The sequence below is a fragment of the Hippopotamus amphibius genome, chromosome 12 (genome assembly GCF_030028045.1).
Source record: "Hippopotamus amphibius kiboko isolate mHipAmp2 chromosome 12, mHipAmp2.hap2, whole genome shotgun sequence".
NCBI lineage: Eukaryota > Metazoa > Chordata > Mammalia > Artiodactyla > Hippopotamidae > Hippopotamus > Hippopotamus amphibius.
The window spans coordinates 26,815,105-26,839,998 of NC_080197.1; the positions used below are offsets into that span (position 1 = coordinate 26,815,105).

Here is a 24,894-nt window from a genome sequence, read left to right on the forward strand (position 1 = left end):
CCTTCCCCCTTCACTTGGCCACACTGCGGAGCTTGTGGGATCTTAGTTCCCCGTTAGCTCCCTGACCAGGGTTTGAACTCAGGCTCTCGTCAGTAAGAGCGCAGAGTCCTAACTACTGGACCGCCAGGGAATTCCCTGGAGGTCTCCATTGCCATTGTCTACCCAGCCACTCCAGGCCAGCTCCAACCTGGTAGCGAACCTCTCTGCTACCCAGTAAGCTGAACGGCACCCTCCCCATCCAGGTCTGAGCCCTTCCGAGTTTTTCCTTCCTTGGGTCTTCACTCAGCCCTGGAGAACCATGTAGAGTTTCCTTAGAGCTCACAGTTACTCTTTTACCATAGTTATAATCCTTCACATTGAACATCCCCTGTTTAAGATATTGTGCGGTTTCTATCTTCTGATTGGACCCAGACTACTATGTTCACCGGTGCCCCTCGGCAGCCAGCGCCCAGCAGGCTCCTAACTGAATGGCTGAGCGGGGTCCCTCAGGGATTGGGCCAGCTCTCTTCAGGCAGACCATGACTTCCCTCTGGGCAGGGAGCTTGACTCAGGTGTTTCATTGCCCTCCTCTTAAAAGAATGTATATTATACAATCAGGCACACCGTGGGTACAAATAAGACCTAGACCACATCAGTGGATAAATGGGTAGCTGTGTGGATGGATGGATGGATGCATGCATGGAAGGATGGCCAGACAGATGGGTGGGTGGGTGGGTGGAAAGAAGGAAGAGCAGAAGGGAGGAAGAAAGGAATAGTGGCTGGATCACTGGACTGATCGCTTAATGAATAGACCTCACATATTGATCTTTTGCTAGGTTATTAACTTCCTTCATGGGCTGGGCCTGTGTCTTAAAATTTTTGTCTCTCCCATATTCCAAACCACCTAGCCTTGGGCTGAGCCTGTATTAAGACCCAATAAAAGTAGGATTAATGAGTTCATTAACTAAGCAATCAAATGAGATAAAAGCCATGCTGTCCTGGGTGAAATCATGAGGTTGGATTTTACAGTCTGGCCCTTTCCATCTTTCAGCACCACCCCCATCTTCTCCCACGAAGCCCCCGGGCTGGTTCCAGTCCCCTCGGCCTGTCACAGAGCCTTCAGGGATGAACCTATAACCGTGATAGGGAGGGAGGCTAGTGTCACGCTGTACCAAAGGCTTTGCTTACTGATGGTGGAAATTCGGGCACCTTTGCTCCCCAGGGAAACGTAAACAGAACATGAATCCTGTGTATCTAGGCAGGAAGGAATACTATCTCTGGCTGAGCGATTAGCTGATCAGGGACAGAAAATCACGTGGCTTCGTCCTGCCAGTGTTGCGTCCCTCAGTCCTCCCCAGGCCATCTTGTTGCTTGTGACCCTCTGGGTTTGAAGAGGTTTCAGAGGGAAAAGGAATTAGACACGTTTAGTGAGGCCACAGGCCCAGGGGGCAGATCCTGCCTCCTCTGAACAAAAACTCGCCTGCAACCCGAGTAAACCAAGATGGAGAAGCCACCTGAGAAGGCAGTGAGCTCCCGTCACCTAAGGCCCATGACCCAGGGACAAACCCCAGGTGGGGGTGCTGGTGATGGAAGAGGGGACTGGACGTATTATGTCTGGATTCTAGGAAGGCGGCAGTCCTAGGGACCTGCCGTCACCCAGCTCTCAGACTCTGGGCTCGTTCCTCTCCTTGCTGGGCCTTAATCTCCGCATCTGTGAGATGGAGCTGCACCCTCGTCCTGCCTGACTGCCAGGGCTCTCATGAGGTTCTAGGAACAAGATACAACGTGACATCGTAGAGGGGAAATGCCACCAGGTGAGGGCACAGTGCCTAAAGTGCCACCATGGCATTCATAACTTCCAGCTTGTCTGCATTGCTCCCCTGGGCTAGGAGGTGATGCTGACGAGATAAGGTCAGCAGAGGGTGGTCACATCCCTTCCTCTCCCAGGAACTCTGGGGGCTCCAAGGACAGACAAGACTGGGGGCTCCAAGGACAGACAGGACCAGGACCTCCACGTAGAGAACTGGCCTCCAGTATGCAAAGAGTTTGCCAGGCCTGGCTGGAAGTTGCAGCTCAAGAGAAGATGTTTAATGCAGGAGGAGACAGCTCTGTACAGCCTGGAGGAGCTATCTGCTCCCCATAAGGCAGGGATGAAGGAAGGAGGGGGCTGGGGAAGAAGGGGGAAGAGTGGGATTAAGTAGCCCGGCTGGGCCATCCAGCTGGCTGGTGATGACTAAATGTGGCTTTGCCTCAGTTTCCCAAGTGGCTCGAGGCAAAAGGGTCCCTGGAGCAGCTCTCCCAGTGGTCCCACGTCAGCGCTGGTACAAGAGTCCACTGGACACCACAATGTAGCCCTGAAGGACAAGGACACGCATGGGCCAGGTCAGAGGCCACACGAGGACAGCAGGACCTCCCCAGCAACCCCATCAGCCTGGCTCTAAGTTCATGCTTTGCCACTCTTGCTGTGGGTGTCCTGAGGACAGTCGTTTGCCTCTCTGGGCCTCCGTTTCCTGCTGTCACTTGGGGGTGGTAACAGCATCCATCTCACGAGGCTACTGTAAGGATGCAGCCAGATCACGAGGGCGGAGCATTCAGTGTGGGGCTGGAGCTTGATTCGTGCTTCATACATGGTCAGCACCATCTCTGTTTTATGACCCAGAATTCAGACCACTGAGTTTCTTCTCCACGTCCAAGTCTCCCCAGCAGAACCAGGCACTTCCCCCTTAAATGTCCCCTGCTCTCTACACTGCACTGCAGAAACTTCCTGGGGGCCTGCTGGTCTCTCATTCATTCATTCTTTCATTCATTCAACAAATCTTCATCTATCCTCTACTAGGAGCCAAGCCCTGTGCCAGGTGTTGGGGACCCAGCATAGGAAAAACCAGACTCAGTCCCTGCCCTTGTGTAGTTCATATGTGGTCCAATACGGTGGCCATTAACATCTGGCTAATTACAGTTTCCTCTTCATATCCATGGTTTCATTTACCTAAGTTTAACTATGGTCCAAAAATATTAAATGGAAAATTCTAGAAATAAACAACTCATCGGTTTTAAATTTCATGTTGTTCTGAGCAGCGTGTTGAAATCCCATGCTATCTTGCTCTGTCCCACCCTGGATGTGAGTCATCCCTTTGTCCAACGGATCTACACTGTGTATGCTACCCACACCTTAGTATAGGAAAAACATAGTATTCAATACATACAGGTTTGGGACTATCTATCTGCGGTTTCAGGCATCTGCTGGGGGTCTTGAAATGTATCCCCTAAAGATAAGGGGGACGACTGTACATTTCCATTAAGTAAAATTCAGAATTCGCCCCCTCAGTTGCACTGACCACACTTCAGGTGCCCCCCGACAGTCCCATGTGCCCAGTGGCTGATAGCGGTTGCCGCCTTGGACACTGCAGATTTCCATCCTTGCAGGAGGTTCTGTCGGGCAGTGCTGGTCTAGGGACCTTTGACATCAGCCCCAGGTGGCTGGATTTGGGAGTGCCAAGATGGGTCAGCCACCAACCGTGCCCTATCAGAGAAGTCTTGGGGAAATTCCCACTAAAAGCCCCACTTCAACGTGTGCTGACTGTTACTTCTTAGGGGGGTAGATCACCCAGTTGCCTTGGGACCATTGTTCTTAAGCAGTGAGGGCATCCTCCCTGAAAGACATCAGCCAGTCCCACAGGGGGCTGTGAATGACACAAATGCTAGCCTTGAAGGACCTTGGTTAAGCTTTCTGTCCCATACATGTCTTATTGAGTGAATTAGGAAGAATATTATCCTTTTATATCTCAGGTGAAACAAAAAGAAGTTGTAGGATCTCACCCTGGGCAGTGGTGATTGAATTTCACCCCGGACCCACAATTTCTGATCCAGGGAAATCCCTTTTAGAAGAGTCAGGATTCCCTCCCACCATCTGGCCTGTGGAGGTTTGTGTGCAACACTGGAAGGACCCTCTCTCTCATCCTCCCCCAGACACCAGAGGGCCGTGCCTATCCCAGGGCACAGAGCCATGGGACAACTGAAGGTCCAAATCCCCTGAGTGTGGCCTGGTGTGGTATTTGATGAGGACTGAAGGGTGGGTGAAACCCCTGCTCCAATGTCTCTTGAATTCTGGAACTTTCCATCTCATTGCAGCTGATGACTCATGGTGTGGTCTGTGCATGGGACACTCCCAGGCTTGGCTGAGCCTGGACCCCACTGTGTGCACCAGCAGAGAGGGAGGGAGAGAGATGACCCCCTCCCCCCCCTCCCTGAGCCCAAGCTCCCTCCAAAGATGCAGGAGACCCCTCTGGTCACACGCAAAGGCTCTCACCTCGTAGACAAAGATCTCAGGGGTGACATACTGGAGGTTGACCACGTGAGGAAGGGCAACCCCCATGTTCAAGAGCGCTGCAAGAGGGAAAGGAGAAATCAAGTTCATCCCAGAGGCAGTAACGAAGCACCACCCAGAGCCGGCCCTGCGCTGAAGTCCTCATGTGCATTGTGACACCGAGTTCCACAGATACCCGGGAGGTGGGAGCCACTATTATTATACCCACTTTATAGAAGTGAATACTGAGGATCTGGGAGGGAACAGAACTTAGCTAAGACCACACAGCTGCTAAACAGCCAAGCCAAGATGCACGCGTAGGCAGCTGGAATCCCAAGGCCACCCTCTTGGCCTCTGAGCCTGGGAGGTGGGAAGGGGCTGAGACCGATGCTGGAGCAGGCATGGGGGGCAGGAGAAGGCCAGAGGGGCTACACTGGGGCAGAGGGCAGAGCTCACCGTTGAGGTGGTCCAGCAGGGGCTTCTCAAACACGGAGCCCACAAGTGCCTGCACATGGTCCATCTGCAGCCACGGAGCCGGGGAGATGGGGACCACAGGCCCGCGCCAGCGAGGGGCCAGGAGAGACACAGGAACACACAGACAGACCATCAGGCAGTAGAGGCACAGGAGATGGGAGGAGGGCAGGTCACCTCTGTCCAGGCTTCAAGCAGAGCCCAGCTACCCCCAGGGTCAGGTCGGCATCAGGCCCCCGGGAACCCTGGCCTGAGGGGAGGCTGAGAGACCAGCCCCTGATTACCTGACACTCAGTCACTGTGTGACCGACAGGTGGACCAGCTGCCCTGTTGGCACTGACCGACAGACAGATTGACTGACCGTGGACAGACTGGAGGGCCACTCGACAAAAAGATGCACGGTGGCTGGTGGCCCAGTCATGTCATGTGACTGAAAGAGCGGCTGACACCGTCTGACACTGGCTTCTACAGATCGTTTACTATTGGCCTCAGTGATTCTTGGGCTGAGCGCAGGGCTGACAAGCCACCGACGCCCGGGCAGAGTGACCGGCCGGCGGACTGACCCCACTGAGGAGTTAGGCTGACTGACCGGCTGCCCAGCAGACACACAGCCTGGGAAAGACTGACTGTCCAATGCACGGGCTGCCGCCTGACCTCTGTCCCCAAGTGCCAGGGAGGAAGCGTGATCACAGCACACACGCATGTGAGCACACACGCACACACTCCCCCCCCAGGGCTCAAGGCCTGCCCCACCTTGTGAGGGGGTCTCCAGAGGCCCCAGCCCCATACTCACATCAATGAAGCCCACGTTGGAGGAGGCCACAGTGAGCTGGACATTCCTGAAAGGGAAGCAGAGGGGTTAGGAACAGGGCTTCGTGCCCACCACCTGCGTACCACACCTGCTGCATCCCAAGCTGCTCTGACTGACAGTGTGACGGGTGACTGCAGGCCCATTGCACAGAGGAACACACTGAGGCTGCTGGGTCCAGGAGGCCTCACTTACCCCAGCACAGATGTGGTCCCCCGAAGCCTCACCTTGGACACAGAGAGCTGGAGGCTCAGGTTCACTACCTGGGTATATGGGGAGAACAGCATCAAAGGCACAGAGCCATGTGGGAGCTCTCAACCAGCCACCAGCCACCCCCGTCTCCCACCCACCGCCCTATTCATTCAGGTGTTTGTGGAGCACAGTCCAGTGGGGGTGGTGAGCAACCACCAAAGTAATCAGACCGGATCCTTTCAGAGAGTGGTGGGTGCCATGAAGGCAGAGTGGCGTGTGGGGGGGACCATCTTTCTCAGGGTGGTCCTGGAAGGCTGCCCAGAGGAAGGCTGCAGCATTTAAGCTGAGACCTGAAAGATGAGGAGAAGCCAGCCATGCCAAGAGCCAGGCAAAGAGCGTCCTAGGCACAGGGTATGGCACATGCAAGGTCCTGAGGCAGGAATGTCCTAGCACATCGAAGAAACAACAAGGAGACCACTGTGGGCAGAACAGAGCAAGTGAGGAGAGTGCAGGAGGAAGTGAGGTCTCCTTGAGAGTTGCCCGCCCCCCTGGCCAGCCCCACCCAACCCACCTCACTCACCACATCGAGGGAGAAGAGGGATTGGAACGCTGAGTTGGACGCCGGGGCCAGGACCTCCACGTAGGGTTGCAGCCGCAGTGTGGCATTGTCGGTATGAAGTGTGACTGTGGGTGTGGCACCCAGCCGTACCTTGAGCACCAGGGGCATGGGCTGGGGGAACTGACGGGCCACCTGGGGAGCAGAGGGGGCGAGAGGGAGGAGGGTACCTGGGGGCAAAGTCTGGGTAGGCTCTTCACTCATCATTCCTTGGATGCTGATCAAGCCACTGTTGTGCTGTAAGTGCCAGGGCCCCAGAGGTGGGTCCACCCCTAGGCCCTGCCCTCAGGGACACCCAGTCGGATGGGTGGTCACATGAAAACAGGCACAGCCTGTGTGATTTGTGCCAGGAGGGAGGGCAGCTCAGGGGTGTGGGAGCGCAAGGAGGCTCCTGGACCAGACGGGGGGTTTAGTCCTCCACTAGGAGGTAATCCCTGAGCTTGGACTTAAAGATGGATCAGGGAAAGGAAGCAGAAAAGACAGTGCAGGCAGGGGGCACTGCGCAGAGGAGAAAATGGCCTGACGTGTGGGCAGAAGGAGGGCCCACCCCAAGAATGGAGGAGGTGCAGATGGAAGAGCAGATGCCGGACCCCACTTAGAGTAGACATGAGCCAGTAGAGACCCCACAGCCCAGAGAGCCTCCCACCCCAGTGCCGGGTCTCAGCCCCAAGAATGACCAGAAACACCACCAACCTCGGGGATCAGCTGGCCCAGCACGGAGGTGTTCAGCGGGTTATTATCCGACTTCTGAAATCAGCCCCCAACACATGACAGGTTTTAGGACAGCCACTCCCCAAGCTAGACCACCTCTTGCCTCCCCACCACCCCCACTGAACTCTTCCATATTCACCCTGTGGCCCCAAAGCTCCAACTGCCCCACCCACCCACGACTTGGCCTCGGCCGGGTCTCCCCAGGCTGGGCCGCAGGGCGCGCCTGCCCCACGTGCCCTGGGCAGCAGGACGAGCTCTCACCAGCTGCCCCGTGATGTCCATGTTGAGTGCACCAGCCTTCTGCAGCAGCAGGATGACAGAGTCAAACAGGTCCTGGGAGAGGCCCACGGTTGCCATGGCACCCCTGGTGCCCACGTGCGGAGGCAGCACGAAGGGAGTGGTATCCACGGACAGGACGATGGGTCTGCCCAGCAGGAAGAGAACAGCCTGTGGGGTTGGGGATGAGGAAGGGAGAACAGCAGAGGGGCCTAAATAGGCAGGTGGCTCCGTGGCAGATCCTGGGCCGTAAGATGCCGCCCACCCCAAGATGCCGCGTGTCGTCCGCCTCGCACCCTTGCCGACGTGCCATGCTCCCACCTGGAAGGCCGTCCCAGCTCCTCTCCCCTCCACTCCCCTGCTCCTTTAGGAATCTTCCGGGACACCAAGGACTCCAGAGGCAACAAGACCCCAGCCCTAGCTGACAAGGAGGCACTTACGTTGATATTCAAGGAAATGTAGTCATCAGTGATGGTGGGTGGGTCGATCATGGAGTAGCGAACCTGGGACTCTGGACCCACAGGGCTGAGGCCTACAGGGACCCAGGGTGAAGAACCAAAGATGGCGTACTTGGCATTCTCCACCAGGGCCTCATTTAGCCAGACCCAGGCCAAGAAAAGAGACGGGAAAAGGCCCTGCGAGTAAGCAAATCTAAGTTGCCAAGTTCACACCCAAGATTCAGCCGCTCACGAGCTGTTGACTCGTAGCTGAGACATAATTCTAACAGTTTTGGTTTCTGCTTTCCCAATCAGTGCAAGACTAGAGAGCCCAAATTAGAGGGAAGGAGAAAGGTCATTCCAGGCACAAATACCCCCCGATGAAGGCAAGATGGAACCAGAGAAAAAGAAGGGAGCCCACGTTTATCAAGGTCCAGACCACTGTAGGGTTAGAAGCCCATCACACACACACACACACACACACCCCCCTAGTTTGGTGAGTTCAGTCATGCTCGGCATTGTATACCTGGTCTGTCTGACTCCAAAGCTACTCTCTCTCCACTTAACCACACTGCCTCCTACAGGAGCTCAGAAGGCACACACCTGTCCAGTGCAGGAGCACAGCAGCGCCCGCCCCTGCACAGATCCTCCGAGAGGCTCCCAGAGAGGCCAGCTAAGGACTCAGTTCCAATAAGGCTAGCTCCCCAAAGGCTCAGAAGACTCTGTGTGTGTGTGTGCACGTGCGTGTGTGTGAGTGCATTCAGATTTCTGCCTGATTTTCTACTGTCTCTTCTGGATTTCATTTTATTTTCCCTAAGATTTTGGAAATTTGTGATTGTGAAAGCAATATATTGATACTATGAGTCCATTTCTACAGATTAGTGGTGTCAAAGATTAGGGTAGGATAAGCGGAGCATCACAAAGGGATTTGGGGGGCTGGTGGGATGTTCTCTATTTCAACTGTGGTGGTGGTTACATCGCCATACGCATTTATTCATCAAAACTCATAGAATTGGACATAGAAAAAATCACTATATGTTTTTAAATGGATAAAAACATTAAAAATAGTAAAATAACAATATATATTTATTGTGGATATATAGAAAATTCTTAACATATGGAAAAATGTAACTCAGAATCTCAAATTTATTTCTTTTTCAGTATTTTCTTATATAGAAATAAACTTTCTCTCAAACTGGAGCAAAGCTATATACAGTTTTGTGTCCTCATTTTCTTGACAGGGTGGCATGATAGCTTAGTTAAAAGCAGAAGCTCTCAGGACTTCCCTGATGGTGCAGTGGTTAAGAATCTGCCTACCAATGCAAGGGACATGGGTTCAATCCCTGGGCTGGGAAGATCCCACATGCTGCGGAGCACTAAGCCAGTGGGCCACAACTACTGAGCCTGTGCTCTGTGCTCTAGAGCCCACAAGACATAACTACTGAGCCCATGTACCACAACTATTGAAGCCTGCGTACCTAGAGCCCGTGCTCCACAACAAGAAAAGCCACCTGTGCGACACAACAAATAGTAGCCACCACTGTTCACGGCAACTAGAGAAAGCCCACGTGCAGCAACAAAGACCCAATGCAGCCAATAAATAAATAAAATAAATAAATTTTTAAAAAATAAAAGTAAAAAATAAAAAGATTAAAATAAAAAAGCAGAAGGTCTCAAGATAGACTGTCTCAGTTTCTTCACCTGTAAAATGGAGCCAATAACACTAAATATGAGCTCTTCTAAGATTGTATTTTGCCAAGCATGTTGCTAGGTGATTAAATGCCCCTTTAAACTATGCTTTTCAATGGTTCCTGTCACTCCACGTTCCATGTGTACGACTCATGTAAACAGTCCCCTAGGGCTAGACACTCAGGTTTCCTTTACTAGATTTTTCAAAATTCCTCAAAGACTAGGGCAAGAGCTGGTCTTCGGAATGAACCCAACTACAAGGCTTCTTGATGGAAACAACCGCTCTGAGGAAGAAGGGAAAGACTGACGTTCATTGAGTTCATTGCACATCAGGCACGTAACCTGTGCTGTCTTGTAGCAACATGTGGGAGAAGTAGAAGTTTTGATTCCTATTTTTGGATGGACTGATTAAGCTCAGAGTGATGGAGTGACTTCCCTAAGGTCACACAGCAAGTAAGAAACAGGGTCAGAATTCACACTCATGTCCTTTGATTCCAAGTTCACTTTCCCTGGCCTCTCGGTACCAAGGTGACATTAAGGTAATGTTGGGGTTGGGGCAATGAGGAGAGTGGGGGAAGTCAAGTAATGTTCCCCAGACTTTGAGCTGGGCTGTGAAGTGTGGACAGAGTGGTAGGTGGACATGTGAGGAGGAGGAGAAAACCCAGGTGAGCTGATTCACGTGGGGCTCTGGTACCATACAGAGGATTTTAGGCTCAGAACTTCTGATTTCCTGTCTATAAACTGGGGGTGATGACGCTACCTCATAGGACTGTTAAAAGTTTGCACAAAAAAGCCAAAGCTACCAGGATATGAAAACATTCGCTAAAGAAGCCACCACAGATAAACATGGACCCTGCCAGACATCCTCCTGGCTTAACGCCAGCACTCCACCCCGCACACCTGTCCCCACAGCCTCCATCCCCACACGCCTTCCCCCGTGTATCTATCCCAGGTGGTGTGAGGGCTAGAGGCAAACTGTTGACTCAAGGGCAAAGCCAACCGATTGCCAAGTGCAGCTGCCAACAGTCTACAGCTTTGGATTTCACAAAGTCCATGACGGCAACACAGGAGAAATACCAGAATCCCAGGCAAAGCCATTGAGTAGGAGGAGGAGCACTTCAAACAGGAGCAGCTTCAAAACAGGTTTGTGAAAAAATAGAGGACACCCTGGATTATGCTTTGGGCTCACTGAGAAAATATTACCCCCTTAATCAACAGAGGATGCATTCTTTGATCAGTCAGTCTGGAAATGGGTGGGTAATTGCTAGTGTAGTTCTTCAGTATTGATAAATACCCCTAAAAAGACGAAGCTGACCTACTTTTGTAGCTTTTAGTTCCATATTGCAAGTTGAGGACCTGCCCCAGCCTTGTTTAGAACACGTAGTTCTAAGCAGACTATGTTCTAAACTGGGAGCCCCTGGGACTCTCTCAGTAGCAGTGGAGGAAGGCGTGCGGGTGGTGGGGAGGTGACCAGTGACTGATGGGAGTTGGTGGACACAGACTCCAGCTCCTGCCCCTCAGGTAGAGCCACGCTAGGCATGTTCAACTCAGTCCCCAAGGGACCCCAGTGGGAGTGAGCTCCAGGAGCCCCCGGTGGCGCCCTTCTCTTCCTGTCTCACAGCCCCATCCCCAATCAGTGCTCCCGAGGACCACCCCTCATTTGAACCATCATCTCAGGGTCTGCTTTTGGGGGGACTAGCCTGACAGCGGCCCTCCCCTGGTACACTCCTAGTACTCCCTAGATAACAAGGAGCCCTGGAAAAATCAGGGATGGAACAAGGTGACAGAAGATGCAGAGGAGGGGAGCCTTGGCTCTGGGTCCCTGTGGGGTGGCGCACAGCCCCTGAGGCGGGAAACAGACACGGGGGCACTTGGGAGCAGAAGAGCTTGAGTTCTCTTGAGGACATGCTGAGTCGGAGGAGCCTGTGGGAACCTCCAGGAGGAAGTGTCCAGGAGGAGGTGGAATATAAGGGCCTGAGCCCTGACTGTGGGGATCAGGAAGAGTCCAGCAAAGAATGCAGGAGATGTGGGAGCAAAACCAGGGGAGGAAGGGGTCCCTGAATCTCCAGGCAGAGGAGGAGGCAATTGCAAAGTGAGATGTAACGCCCCACCACACACACACACACTAAACATTCAAAGACTTGTTCTAGAATTTGTAGAGTTCTGAATTCCACCAATAATTGTTCAGTCATCCTATGATTGACCTCCCAGATGTCAACCCTGATGCCGGTGGAGGTGATGAAGGTGGGGTCTTTGAAGGGTGATGGGGGCTCCAGAGGATCTCAGAGGCCCCAGCCCCCTCCCCCTGGGTTCCCAGGTCTTACCAATTAAAGTGCCCAGGTGGACATTGAAGCCCTGCACCAGGTTGGAGATTCTCAGACACAGCTGCAGAAAGACAGAGGCGGCCGGGTTAGGGCGGCACTCGGGGCTGGAGGGGAGATGCTAAGAGGGTTTAGAGCCCTGTCGGGAAGCCTCTCCCAACCCAGACACCAAGGCCCGTGGGCTATTCCTTCCTCCACTGGCCAGTGGGCATCTTCCAGCACCTGCTCTGGGCCCTGGGGATTCAGAGGAGAAGCTGGGGCCTGCAGGTGTCAAGGAAAGAACACGGGCTATGGGACACAGCAGAGGTGGCTACAGCAGGGCCCAGGTGACTGAGGCTGGTGGCCTGCTGCATCGGGGCCCAGAGGCCCAGCTGGTGGAAGGGTGCTACCTGGAGTGGACGCAGGCCGTGGTCAGTAAGCTGGGCCAGGAGGCCAGAGAAGTGGATTAAGCTGGGGTCAGTGTGACAGAAGGTAAGGTAGAGGGGAAACTGCAAGGTCGAGGGTTGTCACGGCTGGTCCAGGCTAGAGCTGGTGAGGCTAGGCCAGGCGAAGCCAGGCGGCAGAGGAGAGGGCCGGGTCAGGCTGTACTGCCTCCAGCCCTCCAGCCTCAGTGTTCTCATCTGTAGTATGGGGATGCTGAGGCCTGTCTCTTGGGCATGTGGGACGGTGTACAGTGGGTTGACTTTGTCTCCACCACTGCCACTTAAAAGAGATGGGGGTGGGGTAGGAAGGGGCAGAGAGGGAAAGTTGGCTCCCCCAGGACAGTGGGACCCTGGCCCCTGGGGCATCGCTCACCAAGTCAGCCACCCACAGACAATGACAGGAGCTAAAATAGCAATGGTAAGAGCAGCACTCGCTCTCCCCAGACTGTTGTAAAGTCTCACAGGTGGTCATGCCCTCAACCCCCGCAGCCTGCCCACCGGGGACCAGGGACATTCACTCTCTCTGCCTTACACATGTGGAAGGAGGGGCAGAGGGAGGCTAGGTGACTTGTCCAAGGCTCACAGCCGGGAAGGAGGGGACCAGGGGTAGAAGCCAGGTCACATCTGGCTCTGGTGCCCAGGGCCTCACCCACTCTCATTTTGTTCTCTTTTCATAAGCCACGTGGTCCCAAAAGCACTAGCCCCACCCCACCCTCCAGCATAGCTCTGGTGCTGGTCCAAATGGATGCGCCTCCCTTCCCTGCAGCTCCACAACCATGCCCTGTTTGGGTCCCCACATCACTGCACTGGACCATTGCCCCAGCCTCTTCCCTACCCTCACGGGGAAATTGGAGGAGCCCCATGAAGGTCTTCTACTGGGAAAAAAAAGCACTAGCACCCCACCTCCCAGGGGCCTGGGATCCCCCGTTCATTCCCACGCCTGCAGGTGGGCAATGCCCTCCTTCCTGCGGGCTCTGTCAGGAAGTCCTTTACCTTGTTCGGCAGCACAGCTTTGATGTGATTCTGCAGCGGGGCCAGCAGTGCGGAGGCTGTGCTAAAGAAGAGACCAGAAAGGGCCCCTGAGCTCCAGGTCAGCACACTGGGGCCTGTCTCTCCACAAAGCCACGGGTCCCAAAGCAAAGTCTGTCCCCTCAGCCAAGGGGCCGGTGATTCCCACTCCACACCCTGCCACGTGCCAGACACAGCACCGGCACGACTGTCCCCACAGAGGAGGAACAGAGCCACCAAGAAGGGGTTACTGGTCTCAGGGTTTGGACGTGGCCGAGACAAGAGAATGGGGCCAGGCTGGGAGGAGATAGAGGGTGTTTCCAAAGCCAGACCCGGCCACGTCCTTGGCCGGCTGTCCTCGTGGCCACTGAGCCCGGTGAGTTGGTGGTGGGGCCTGAGGCCCGGGTGTGCTACCTGCGTGGGCCCCATTTCTGTGTGACACACCTACCAAAGTCCCTTCCTCATTGAGAGGTGGCTCTGAGTCAGTGTCTCTCTAAGGGGAGCCCCGGGAATTCACGATTCCTTGGTTTCCTAAAGTGTTGACCTGAGCCGGGGCCCGTCCTCACTGAACGGCCTTTCAGGCAGGTGGGAGGACGGCATCTATGTTCTCAGTGGCATCAAACTCTGGCCTTCGGTTTCCTCGTCCATAGGCCATGAGCAGCCCCTGCCCATGAGGACCGTGAGCGGTTGTGGGGGGTCGTGAGTTACACGGGCTGTTCATGACCCAAGTGGGAATAGATTTATACCCAAGCCCTTCTGAAGAAAAAGTCCAGTCTTTATGTAGAAGTCACACCCTTTTAAGCCTCTAAAATACTCAACCACCTCACAGTGAGCCCCCACCCATGGGCGGGAGGTGTAGACACAAGAAGGAGGAATTCACAGCAGTGGGGTCAGCCGGGCAGCCAGGGTTTGAACGCATTTGCCAGCTGTGTGACCTTAGGCAAGTCACTTACCCACTCTGTGCTTCCGTTTGCTCTCCTATAAAATACGGGAAACGCTTCCACCTACCGGGTAGGACTACTGTGAGGTGATGCACAGAAAGGGCCGGAACACGCTCAGCACACAGCAGGCACCCTGGGGTGGAGCGGCTGCAGCTTTAGATACCAGCAGGAGCAGCCCCCTGACTCATGGGGAGAGCTTTGTGGGTCCCAGCCCCTCCCTGGGCCCCAGACTGCTCATCTCTGCAGCGAGGGGAAGCTCTCTGCAGTCCCTAAGAGTGGCTGCCAGCCCAGACTCCCTCCCCACGTAGTATGTTAATGGCTAGTGTGCATTGTGACGTGGAGCGGGGCAGGGGTGGGGACACGGGCTCTGGCCACACACTCACTGTGTGACCTCAGGCAACTTCCTCCCCCTCTCTGAGCCTCGGTGTGCTCAGCCATAAAATAGGTGTGATACTGAGGGGTGGGTGGATGCGGTGCTAGATGAAATAAGAAGTTCAAGAAATGGTACCACAGCCTCAGTGTCTGGGATCCTGCAGCCCAGCCCCCAACCAGCACCCACCTGTTACGGCCATCAAGCACCAGGGCTTTGTCGAAGAAGGAGAAGCAGCCGGAGACGCTGACCACGGGGGTCCCGATGGAGCCCTGTTCCACGGTGGTGTCGGCCAGCAGTGTCGTGGGTAGCATCAGGAGCAGGGGCTCTGGGACACTGCAGGGATGCCAGTCCTGAGCCCCAGCGGCACTGCCCACCAAGCCCACACGGACCGATGCAAGACCCCGCAAACCCGCCCGCCAGCCCGAGCCTGCTGACCATTTAACACAGGTGGGGCCCCCACTCAATATGAGATGGCCCTACCTGGGGCAGGCCGGGTGCACCCCCAGACTCCACTCAGGGTCACAGACATTGCAGCAGATGACTGTGAACCCTGCCTCCGTGTACCCTCTTACTGCGAGACCCTGGGCCAGTCATTCCCCATGCTGAACCTCAGTTTCTTCTTCTGTAAAATGGACATAAGATTGGTGGTATCTATCTCACTGGGCTGCTGTGCTGAGTTTTCCAGGAGACAATCATGTGAAAATATCCTGCTTGGAACCTGGCCCACAGTGAGCACTCCTGAAAGGTAGTGTCACGTCAGAAGAGTTAATATAAGAAGGCCCAGCTCCTAGTTTGAAAATTAAATGCATGTAAAGTGACTGGTGCACAGAAATAATCCTAATATTTTATTGAGCACTTACTATGTGGCTTGCGCTGTGAAAGGGGTAATATACTTTCAATCACAGCAATGAATCCATTCACTGCAACCTTCATAGCCGTGCTGCAAAATTTCATTTTGTTTTGTTTTTTGCAGAGGAGGAAACTTGGGGTCAGAGAAGTGAAATGATTCTGCCCAGTTGCTTAGCTGTTGAGCAGGGTCTGGATTCTCAGAAATTCTCTCACTGTCTCACTCCCCCCTGGAGGATGGGAGAGAAGGCACTGGAGAGAGGGTGCTAGACAGAGTCAGAAGGTCTGATTAGGGATCCTGGGAGCTGCTAAACCCCCTCCCCTCACACTGCCCTCAGAGGGTGCTTGAAAATTCTCCCGCTCCCAACATGGAGATTCACTTACCGAAAGACCTTGAAAGTAAAATTGGTGGCTGCAAACAAGCGTATTCCAAAACCAGCAATAAATTTCAGCTGAAGGTGAGGCACATGGACATTCAGAATCTGAATCCTGAAGGGTAGGAATCAAAGTGACAGGATGGTCCCCTTTAAACCATGCAATCAACTCTTGGGTGGGTGCCCTGAGCCTACCCACACTGTTGGTGTTTATAAAGGACTTTCTGACAGCTAGAACCCTGGGATGAGGAAGAGTTAGTGAGTTCTCCATCACAGGGGGCATGCAAGCCAAGGTTAGCCAACCAGCCAGTAGGGAAAAGACGCAAAGAGGACCCCAGCATTGGGCATGAATTGGATGAGATGATTACTCAGGTCTTGGAGGGATTTTAGCTTCTGATGGGGATTTGGAAAGCTGGAAAGATAGGGAAAGAAAGACTTTGGGATCTACAGAAGGCAGAAATTCCCTCTAGTGTACAGCTTTGGCTTGTACCCCTCCAGCAATGGGAAACTCACTCCCTTCAAAGCTGCCTGTTCTGATTGCTAAGTACTCTCCAACTAACCTATGATTTCTTTTCTTCCTAAATGAAAGTCATCTTTTTTCCTGCCCAGTAGTTAGTTGTGGGGGGCACTATAAAGTGGTATAAATCTTAGGGCCTTCCCTGATGGTGCAGTGGTTAAGAATCTGCCTGCCCATACAGGGGACATGGGTTCGATCCCTGGTCTGGGAGGATCCCACATGCCACAGAGCAACTAAGCCTGTGAGCCACAACTACTGAGCCTGTGCTCTAGAGCCTGCAAGCCACAACTACTGAGCTCACATGCCACGACTACTGAAGCCTGAGAGCCTAGAGCCCGTGCTCCGCAGCAAGAGAAGCCACCACAACGAGAAGCCCGCACACCACAACAAAGAGTAGCCCCTGCTCGCCGCAACTAGAGAAAGCCCATGCGCAGCAACGAAGACCCAAGCCAGCCAAAAAAAAAAAATGGTGGTATAAATTTTAAAATTCACATTAAAACACTCTCACTGTTAGCACTTGGATGACATCTTTCCATGACTCCCCTTAGGACACAGGCTGACCTAGAACCTGCTTCTTTTCACTCGACAACCATTCTGGATGTGTTCCCACATCTACAAACAAGGACTCTTGGCACTGTTTTCAAACAACCACATGATGTGCTCTGTGTGGCCAGACTGCACACCGTTTAGGGATCCCAGATTGTTGGGCACTGCTGCCACGCCGTGAGCGGAAGCCCAGCCCTACACTAGGGTCTCAAACTGGGGCTGCCAAGCCAGTTGTTGCTTCACGCACCCAGTGTTTGAAAGTTTTAAAAGTTTTTTATTAGTTGTCATCACTCAAAACTTGATAGATTTGATTTAGTTTTTAATTTTTTTTAATTTATTTTTATTTTTTGGCCACACTGCACGGCTTGTGGGGTCTTAGTTCCCTGTGTGGGATCTTCGTTCCCTGATCAGGGATTCAACCCCAGGCCACAACAGTGAAAGAGCTGAGTCCTAACCACTGGACCACCAGGAAACTCTCAAAACTTGATAGATTTTATTTTTTGTAAATTTATTTATTTATTTATTTATTTATGTATGTATGTATGTATGTATGTATTTATTTATTGGCTGGTTGGGTCTCCGTTGCTGCACATAGGCTTTCTCTAGTTTCAGCAAGCGGGGGCTACTCTACATTGTGGTGCACAGGCTCCTCAGTGCGGTGGCTTCTCTTGTTGTGGAGCATGGGCTCTAGGCTCTCGGGCGTCAGTAGCTGTGACATGTGGGCTCAATAGCTGTAGCGTGCGGGCTCTAGAGCTCAGGCTCAGTAGTTGTGGCTCACAGGCTTAGTTGCTCTGCGGCATGTGGGATCTTCCCGGAGCAGGGATCGAACCCGTGTCCCCTGCATTGGCAGGTGGATTCTTAACCACTGCACCACCTAGGAAGTCCCAATAGATTTTAAATATACAGATATGGTTCTGAGATCTCCTACGACAATGCACAGAGCAATGCAGCTCACAATGCTTTGCACTATTGAAAGATCATAGCACAAGGAAAGTCAGCTTGGAGCAACTGAGAAAACCCTTCAGTCACACATGAAAATTTCCGCTTTCACCCCTTCTCAAGTAATAAATCGTTTACTGAATGTTTGAGTTTGTGTGATGTTTCTAAATCTCTTCATAGATTCCACCAACACCCCAGATCAGATTAATTATCTCCAAGAAGCTGTTATTAAGCTCTTTTTAATGGCTTTAACTTTGTATCAGTATACTGCATTTATAAACAGTACCATAGGCAGCATGTAGCACCCATTTGACAATGCCACGTACTCAGAAGGAAGAAACTGCATGTTTTTTGTTGATGATGATGTTGACAATGATAAAGAAATAAAACTACTGCTGGCAACAGTCAAAACACATATACAGCTTTTTATAAGAACATATATATACATACATACATATGAGTTCTTATACATATACAATACATATACACACATATATATGGATTCTGTTGGAAATACATAGTCCTGGCTATAGTGAGTCTCTGTTCCCACATGATGGGGAGAGCCCAGCCCCTGAGAGTGTCTAAGTTTAAGGTGCCCCCACCTACATCTGCCTTTGAGTTTCTCTGTATTAGACAGGGCCAGGGTGGGGGGGGTAGTGTGTAGGGGTAAATTAGGCTCAGATTTGTGTCTAGATTCAGTGGCTGGCTTTTGGAGGAAGTAGCCAAGGTCCTGCTAGCCCTGGGGACCCAGGAGCCACAATCTTGGCCCCTGGGTGTAGAAATCTACTAATTAAGAGTCACCAGGCCCGAGCTCCACCCACCCAGCCCTACCCACCATCAGTCCCTCCCATCAGGAAGCACACAGGAGGCTCCTAGATAGCTTCCTCCACAAGAGGGCAGACAGCAGTATCAAGCAGTATCAGCTGTATTTCATCTTGTGGAATTGAAAACCACAGCCACAGAAAGACAGAGAAAATGAAAAAGCAGAGGACTTTGTACCAGATGAAGGGACAGGATAAAGCCCCAGAAAGACAGCTACATGAAGAGGAGATAGGCACCCTTCCAGAAAAAGAATGCAGAATAATGATGGTGAAGATGATCCAGGACTTTAAAAAAAGACTGGATGCAAAGATCGAAAAGTTTACCAAACACCTAGAAGAATTAAAGAGCAAACAAACAGAGACATGCAACACAATAACGGAAATGAAAAATACACTAGAAGGAACCAATAGCAGATTAACTGAGGCAGAAGGGCGAATAAGTGACCTGGAAGACAGAATGGTGATCATCACTGATGCAGAGAAGAATAAAGAAAAAAGAATGAAAAGAACTGAAGACAGCCTAAGAGACCTCTGGGACAATGTTAAATGCACCAACATTCGCATTATAGGGGTCCCAGAAGGAGATGAGAGAGAGAAAGGACCTGAGAAAATATTGGAAGAGATTATAGTTGAAAACTTCCCTAACATGGGAAAGGAAATAGCTACCCAAGTCCAGGAAGTGCAGAGAGTCCCAGGCAGGATAAATCCAAAGAGAAACACGCCAAGACATATATTAGTCAAGCTGACAAAAATTAAAGATAGAGAAATGTTATTAAAAGGAACAAGGGAAAAACAACAAATAACATACAAGGGAACTCCCATCAGGTTAACAGCTGATTTCTCAGCAGAAACTCTGCAAGCCATAAGGGAGTGGCATGATACATTTCAAGTAATGAAAGGGAAGAACCTACAACCAAGAATACTCTACCCAGCAAGGATCTCATTCAGATTCTATGGAGAAATCCAAAGCTTTACAGACAAGCAACAGCTAAGAGAATTCAGCACCACCAAACCAGCCCTACAACAAATGCTAAAGGAACTTCTCTAAGTGCAAAACATAAGAGAAGAAAAGGACCTACGGAAACAGCAACAAAACAATTAAGAAAATGGTAATAGGAACATACAAATCAATAATTACCTTGAATGTAAATGGACGAAATGCACCAACCAGAAGACACAGACTGGCTAAATGGATACAAAAACAAGACCCATATATATGCTGTCTACAAGAGACCCACTTCAGACCTAGGGACACATACAGACTGGAAGTGAGGGGATGGAAAAAGATAATTCCATGCAAATGAAAATCAAAAGAAAGCTGGAGTAGCAATACTCATATCAGATAAAATAGACTTTAAAATAAAAAGTGTTACAAGAGACAAGAAAAGACATTACATAAAGATCAAGGGATCCATCCAAGAAGAGGAGATACCAATTATAAATATATATGTACCCAATATTGGGGCACCTCCATACCTAAGGCAAATGCTAACTATGAAAGAGGAAATGCAAGGCAGAAATAGAGACACAGGTGTAGAGAACAAGCACATGGACACCAAGTGGGGAAAGCGGGGAGGGTTGGGGGGGGAATGAATTGGGAGATTGGGACACCAAATTGTACACTCTAAATATATGCTGTTTATTGTCTGTTAACTGTATCTCAATAAAAGTTCTTAAAAAAATAAAAAAATAAAGAGTCACCAGGCCCCCATGTCTGGTCCCATCTCCTCAGTCCTCTTGTGCCTACTCACCTGATAGGTGTGGGCATCTAACCTGATGAGGGAGACACTCATCTAGCTGGCGGGGGAGCCCTCACCTACAGGTGCGCGTACTCACCTGGTGGGCTGGAACACCCCTCCACGCCGGTCCAGGAAATGCGGGACAGTGACCTGCAGGGCGCTCTGGAGAGGAGCTTTCCCGGCTTCAGCCACTGAGGGGCCAGAGGAGGGTGAGATCAGGTTGTCCTCAGGAGCCACCGAGAGAGACGGTGCCACCCACCATCTGCCCCACACTTTGGGCGGAGAGAACTCAGAGATTGGAAGGGATGGGCTTGTCCACGGACGCTCGGGGGGCCACTTGGCTCCCCATGCGCCCACCTTGGGTGGATGACCCCACCGGGCCCTCCCAGACGTGCATTTCCTCTCTCGCTTCTGACTCACCAAACCCTACATGTCTAGGCTCTCCTCAAAAACAGGAACACCCTTTGCCCTTTTGCAAGGCCCTGATCAGACCCCTGCTTCCTCAGGAACCTTCCACAAGGCCCCAGGCAGAAGGAGCATTTCCCAACCCCTGTGGGGATGGGGCAGGGACAGCCTCACCTGGAGGCTGACGGCTCTGGAATCCCTCAAAATTTTGGGTGCAAATACCAGCTCTGCTATTCACTATCTGTGTGGATGCTCTGTGCCTCAGTTTCCCCACCTATTAACCTGCAATGATTAGAATGGTGCCTGTCACATGGGATCTTTGTAAAGACTCACTCAGTTCACAATAAATGTCAGCTCCCTCGCTACTTGTTTTTGGCTAGCACTTCTGTAGGGCTCCCTTTGTGCCAAGCACTGTTCTAAGTTCTTTTGTTTTCCTTAAAATTCTATGACGTTAGTACAACATTAGGCCCAGTTTACCAAGAGATGAGGACCCTGGCAAGGAGATGTCAAATCCCGGCCAAGGCACCTGGCCCTCAAGGCCCTGGACTTCCTCCCATACCTGCTGGGCTGACAGAGCTGTGCTACTTAAACAATTAAACATAAGCAGAATTAAAATGAGAGGCTGTGGCAGGAAAGGAACATCAAAGGAGAAGCCCAGAGGCCCAAACTTCCCTCAGACTCGCTGTGGGACCTGGGGAGTCCCTGTGCCCCTCTGGGCCTCAGTTTTCGCAGACCCTAGAGCATAAAGGTGGCAGTCTCCACGCTCCTTGAGGCCCCTCTCCTGCCTGACTGTGGCTGAGGTGAGATTCACACCCAGGCCTCTGGTCTCCATCTACGTGCTCCCCGGACACGGGCTTGAACCCTGGGGCTTGCGGGATGGGAGGGGGAGGACACAGTAAAAAGCCACCAGCCCGGCCGTGGAAGAGGCGTGTGCAGCGTGTTCTCGGCAGTTTGTTTCCACCGAGAATAAACAGGCAGATGCACCCAGGAGGGCTGACTGTGGACAAAGGAGGCTCGCACAGCACAGCAGGGGGGGGAGCCAGGGAAGGGCAGCGGGCGTCCTCTCCCTGCCTGCAGTCATCCATGTGCCACTCTAACACGGATCACTGACCCCTTTCACTGTCTGCTCATCTGCCCGGATACAAGGTTCCGGAAGGCTGTGTGAATCCCACAGGGACCCTGCTGCTTCCTCGAGCCACTGCCTTGTTGCTTTGTGGCCTGAGACCCCTGAGAGTCCCCTCCACTGTCTGACCTGAGTTTCTCACATTGTTATCTGAGTTTGGTCTGGCCTTGCGGGAGAGACCTTCTGATCTCTCACCTCTGACCCAGCCTTGGTGGAATCCCGAAAGCCTCTCCAGGGACAGCTGGGGGACAGCTTTTTTCCCTCCCTGGGCCTAGATGTCCTCATTTTGCCCTCTGCCCTAGGACTGTCCAGGACTTGGAAGGAGGGGACAGAGACATGGGACGGAGGCCTCTCCCAAGAAGGGCCCATAGAAGGGCTGGCTCTCACTGTGAGCCCAGCAGGGAGGGCCCAGCTCCTGGACTTTCCCTAGCACAGCGCTAGATGAGCATCTCCCCAGCACACACTCGCACGCAGGCCCCCCATGCATACACACGCCAGGGTGCACAGCCGCAGCAGTACACACGTGTCCAGGCCTGCACCATCACCCTTGCATACACGCCAGTGTTTAGCACCCTCCCCAGCACACATGGGCACATCTCCATGGATTTTCAAACTCATACCAGACGCACACAAGCAAAAGGAGCTGCTCAAACCGACCCATCCTCACATCACTTGGGCAAGGGAGCACATGTGCACACGGGGCATGGCGTGTACTCCCACTCACGCATTCATTTAATAAATATTGGTTGAGCAGCAGTGTCCAGGGTCCAGGGACACAGCAGTGGAAGAGATAAACTCCAGGTCCCCGTGGGGCTTTGAGTTCATAGAAACACGCGTACACTTAGGACCATACACACAAGTACACACACGGACTCACGAGCACTTGCTCATGCAGGACAGCCTGGTGGCACGTCTCTTACCGTAGCTCAGCGCTTCCTTGTTGAGTCTGACCATGGTGCCCGGTCTGGAGGCACTGACCACGGGCAGCAGAAGTGCCAGCAGCAGGCTCAGCCCGCGTTCCTGAGCCATGGCGGCCCTGGCCCCTGCCCGCCAGGTTCTGTGGGCTGGGGTGGGGACAAGCTTCAGGGAACTTGTCCAGAACGGTCCCACCCTGGACTGCTCAAACGCTATCCCGGCCTGGAGGTCACAAGCCGTGAGTGGCGATCCCAGCCCTGCCCACAACCCCCTACACATCAGTTTTTGCATCTCTGCACTGGGAAGAATCCCCTTCTCAGCCTGCTTCATCAGGAACCACGGGGACATCTGGTCTGCAAATGGCCTCCAAGGCCCAGAGAAGACATGGCCTTGCCTAGGGCCGCACAGCAAACTAGGGCACAGTGCAGGACCCAAGCCGTGCCAGAGGAGGATGGAGAGATTCCCAGATGCACAGACTGAGGGCAGCTGCCTGTCCCTTGGAGGGAGCCCAGGCCCAGCACCCCGAGGCCCAGCGCTGTGTCACCTGATGTCAGGATTCCAGCCCGGCCTGGTGTCCGGCTGTCCGAACCCAGCCAGGGGAGGACCCAGGGTGGTTCCCATCCTCATCTCATCCTGCACCAGGTGAGCAATGTCCTACGTGTAGGCCTCTCACATGGCCTCCCTCCCCTCCTAACCCAGCCCAGCTCAGACACTCGGAGAGAGGGAGTCAGGCGGAACCGGGGGCCACAGCTCAGATGGGTAACTAAGGCCCAGCAAGGCGGCACTTGCCCAGTGTCCCACGGCAAGACCAGGGCTAGACCCTTCCGCAGCAGGCTTTTGGAAGTAGCATCCCCACTGAACAGATGGAAAAGTCAAGGCTCCTCCTTGGAGGAGTGCCAACCCCATCTCCGTTCCTACCTTAGGCAATTCCTAGGGCAGGTGGATTCTCAGCCCAAGCCAAGCCCTCCGCAGCCCCGGGCAGGTGTGGAAACTGCTTTATGAGGTTCCCCGGTGCACAGGGCCCATTGGGGGGGGTGGACCCAGGGAGGGGCAGGTTTGCTTGTGGTTGCGAGTGTTTTCCCTGCAAACATGGCCTTTGCCAAAGTGTCTGATCCTACATGTGCAGTGGGGCTGCCACGTAGCGAGCCCGCTGCCAGCCACTACAAGACCCTGGGGCCGGGCAGCTTTCGGTCCTCAGAGACCAGCAGATCTCTAGAAGGAGGGCTGCCTCCAGGCGGTCTTCTCATCACCCTTAGACCAGGCCCAGGAGGAAGGGGATGCTCGAAGTTAGGGGGATGATCGCTTACATGTGGAATCTAAAAATGGCACAAATGAACTTACCTATGAAACAGAAACAGACTCACAGATGTAGAGAACAGACTTGTAGTGGCAGGGGGTGGGGAGGGAGAGGGATGGGCTAGGAGTCTGGGGGTGGTAGATGCAAACTTTTACATTCAGAATGGATAAACAACAAGGTTCTACTGTACAGCACAGGGAACTATATTCAATATCCTGGGATAAACCATAATGGAAAAGAATATGGAAAAGAATATGAAAAAGAATATTTATATGTGTATAACTGAGTCACTTTCCTGTACAGCTGAGATTGTCATAACATTGTAAATCAACTATACTTCAATAAAAAATAAAGTAAAAATAAAAACAAAACAAAAACAAAAAAGTCAGGGGGATGGCTGACCTCTCCATCTGTACCTCTATGTGGAAACACAGCTCTTCCCAGGAGGAGCAGGAGGTTACCTGAGCCCCAGCTCCAGTCACCGACTGAGCCCTGTTCCTGGTCACACACTTCGCCCGCATGGGACATGGAGCCCGAACTTAAAGGGCAACAGAGGAGAGGGTGTGGAGGACCCAGTGCCGCTAGTGAACACTCAGCCTCTCTCCAAACGCACATCCCACTCACAGAGGACTGAGCCCATCAGCTCTTTCTGTGTCACAAAGTGCAGCCTCCACCTTGGCTATACGGGGCCAGAGGAAATGTGTGGGCCCCTGAATGAGTTTGTCTCTATGCACATGTCTAAGGGGTATCTGTGTGCTTATATATGTGTGTGGCTGTGTGTGCATCGTCCTACATACACACATGCACTAGCTCCTGAGTACTAGC

General features: G+C 52.7%; 1 protein-coding gene across 1 annotated transcript; it reads right to left on the reverse strand.

The window, feature by feature from the left end:
* Nucleotides 1-2,045: 2,045 nt before the first annotated feature.
* Nucleotides 2,046-23,831, reverse strand: BPIFB2 (BPI fold containing family B member 2). The gene is made up of 16 exons (XM_057702926.1): nucleotides 23,691-23,831; nucleotides 22,778-22,921; nucleotides 20,427-20,520; nucleotides 15,778-15,882; nucleotides 14,734-14,880; nucleotides 13,219-13,279; nucleotides 11,807-11,867; nucleotides 7,797-7,888; nucleotides 7,342-7,527; nucleotides 7,063-7,116; nucleotides 6,334-6,504; nucleotides 5,757-5,824; nucleotides 5,547-5,592; nucleotides 4,739-4,802; nucleotides 4,286-4,362; nucleotides 2,046-2,333 (listed from the first exon to the last, which is right to left on the reverse strand). The coding sequence occupies exons 2-16, from the start codon at nucleotides 22,884-22,886 to the stop codon at nucleotides 2,292-2,294; spliced, it is 1,377 nt and encodes a 458-aa protein (XP_057558909.1). The 5' UTR covers nucleotides 22,887-22,921; nucleotides 23,691-23,831; the 3' UTR covers nucleotides 2,046-2,291.
* Between the last annotated feature and the right edge of the window lie 1,063 nt (nucleotides 23,832-24,894).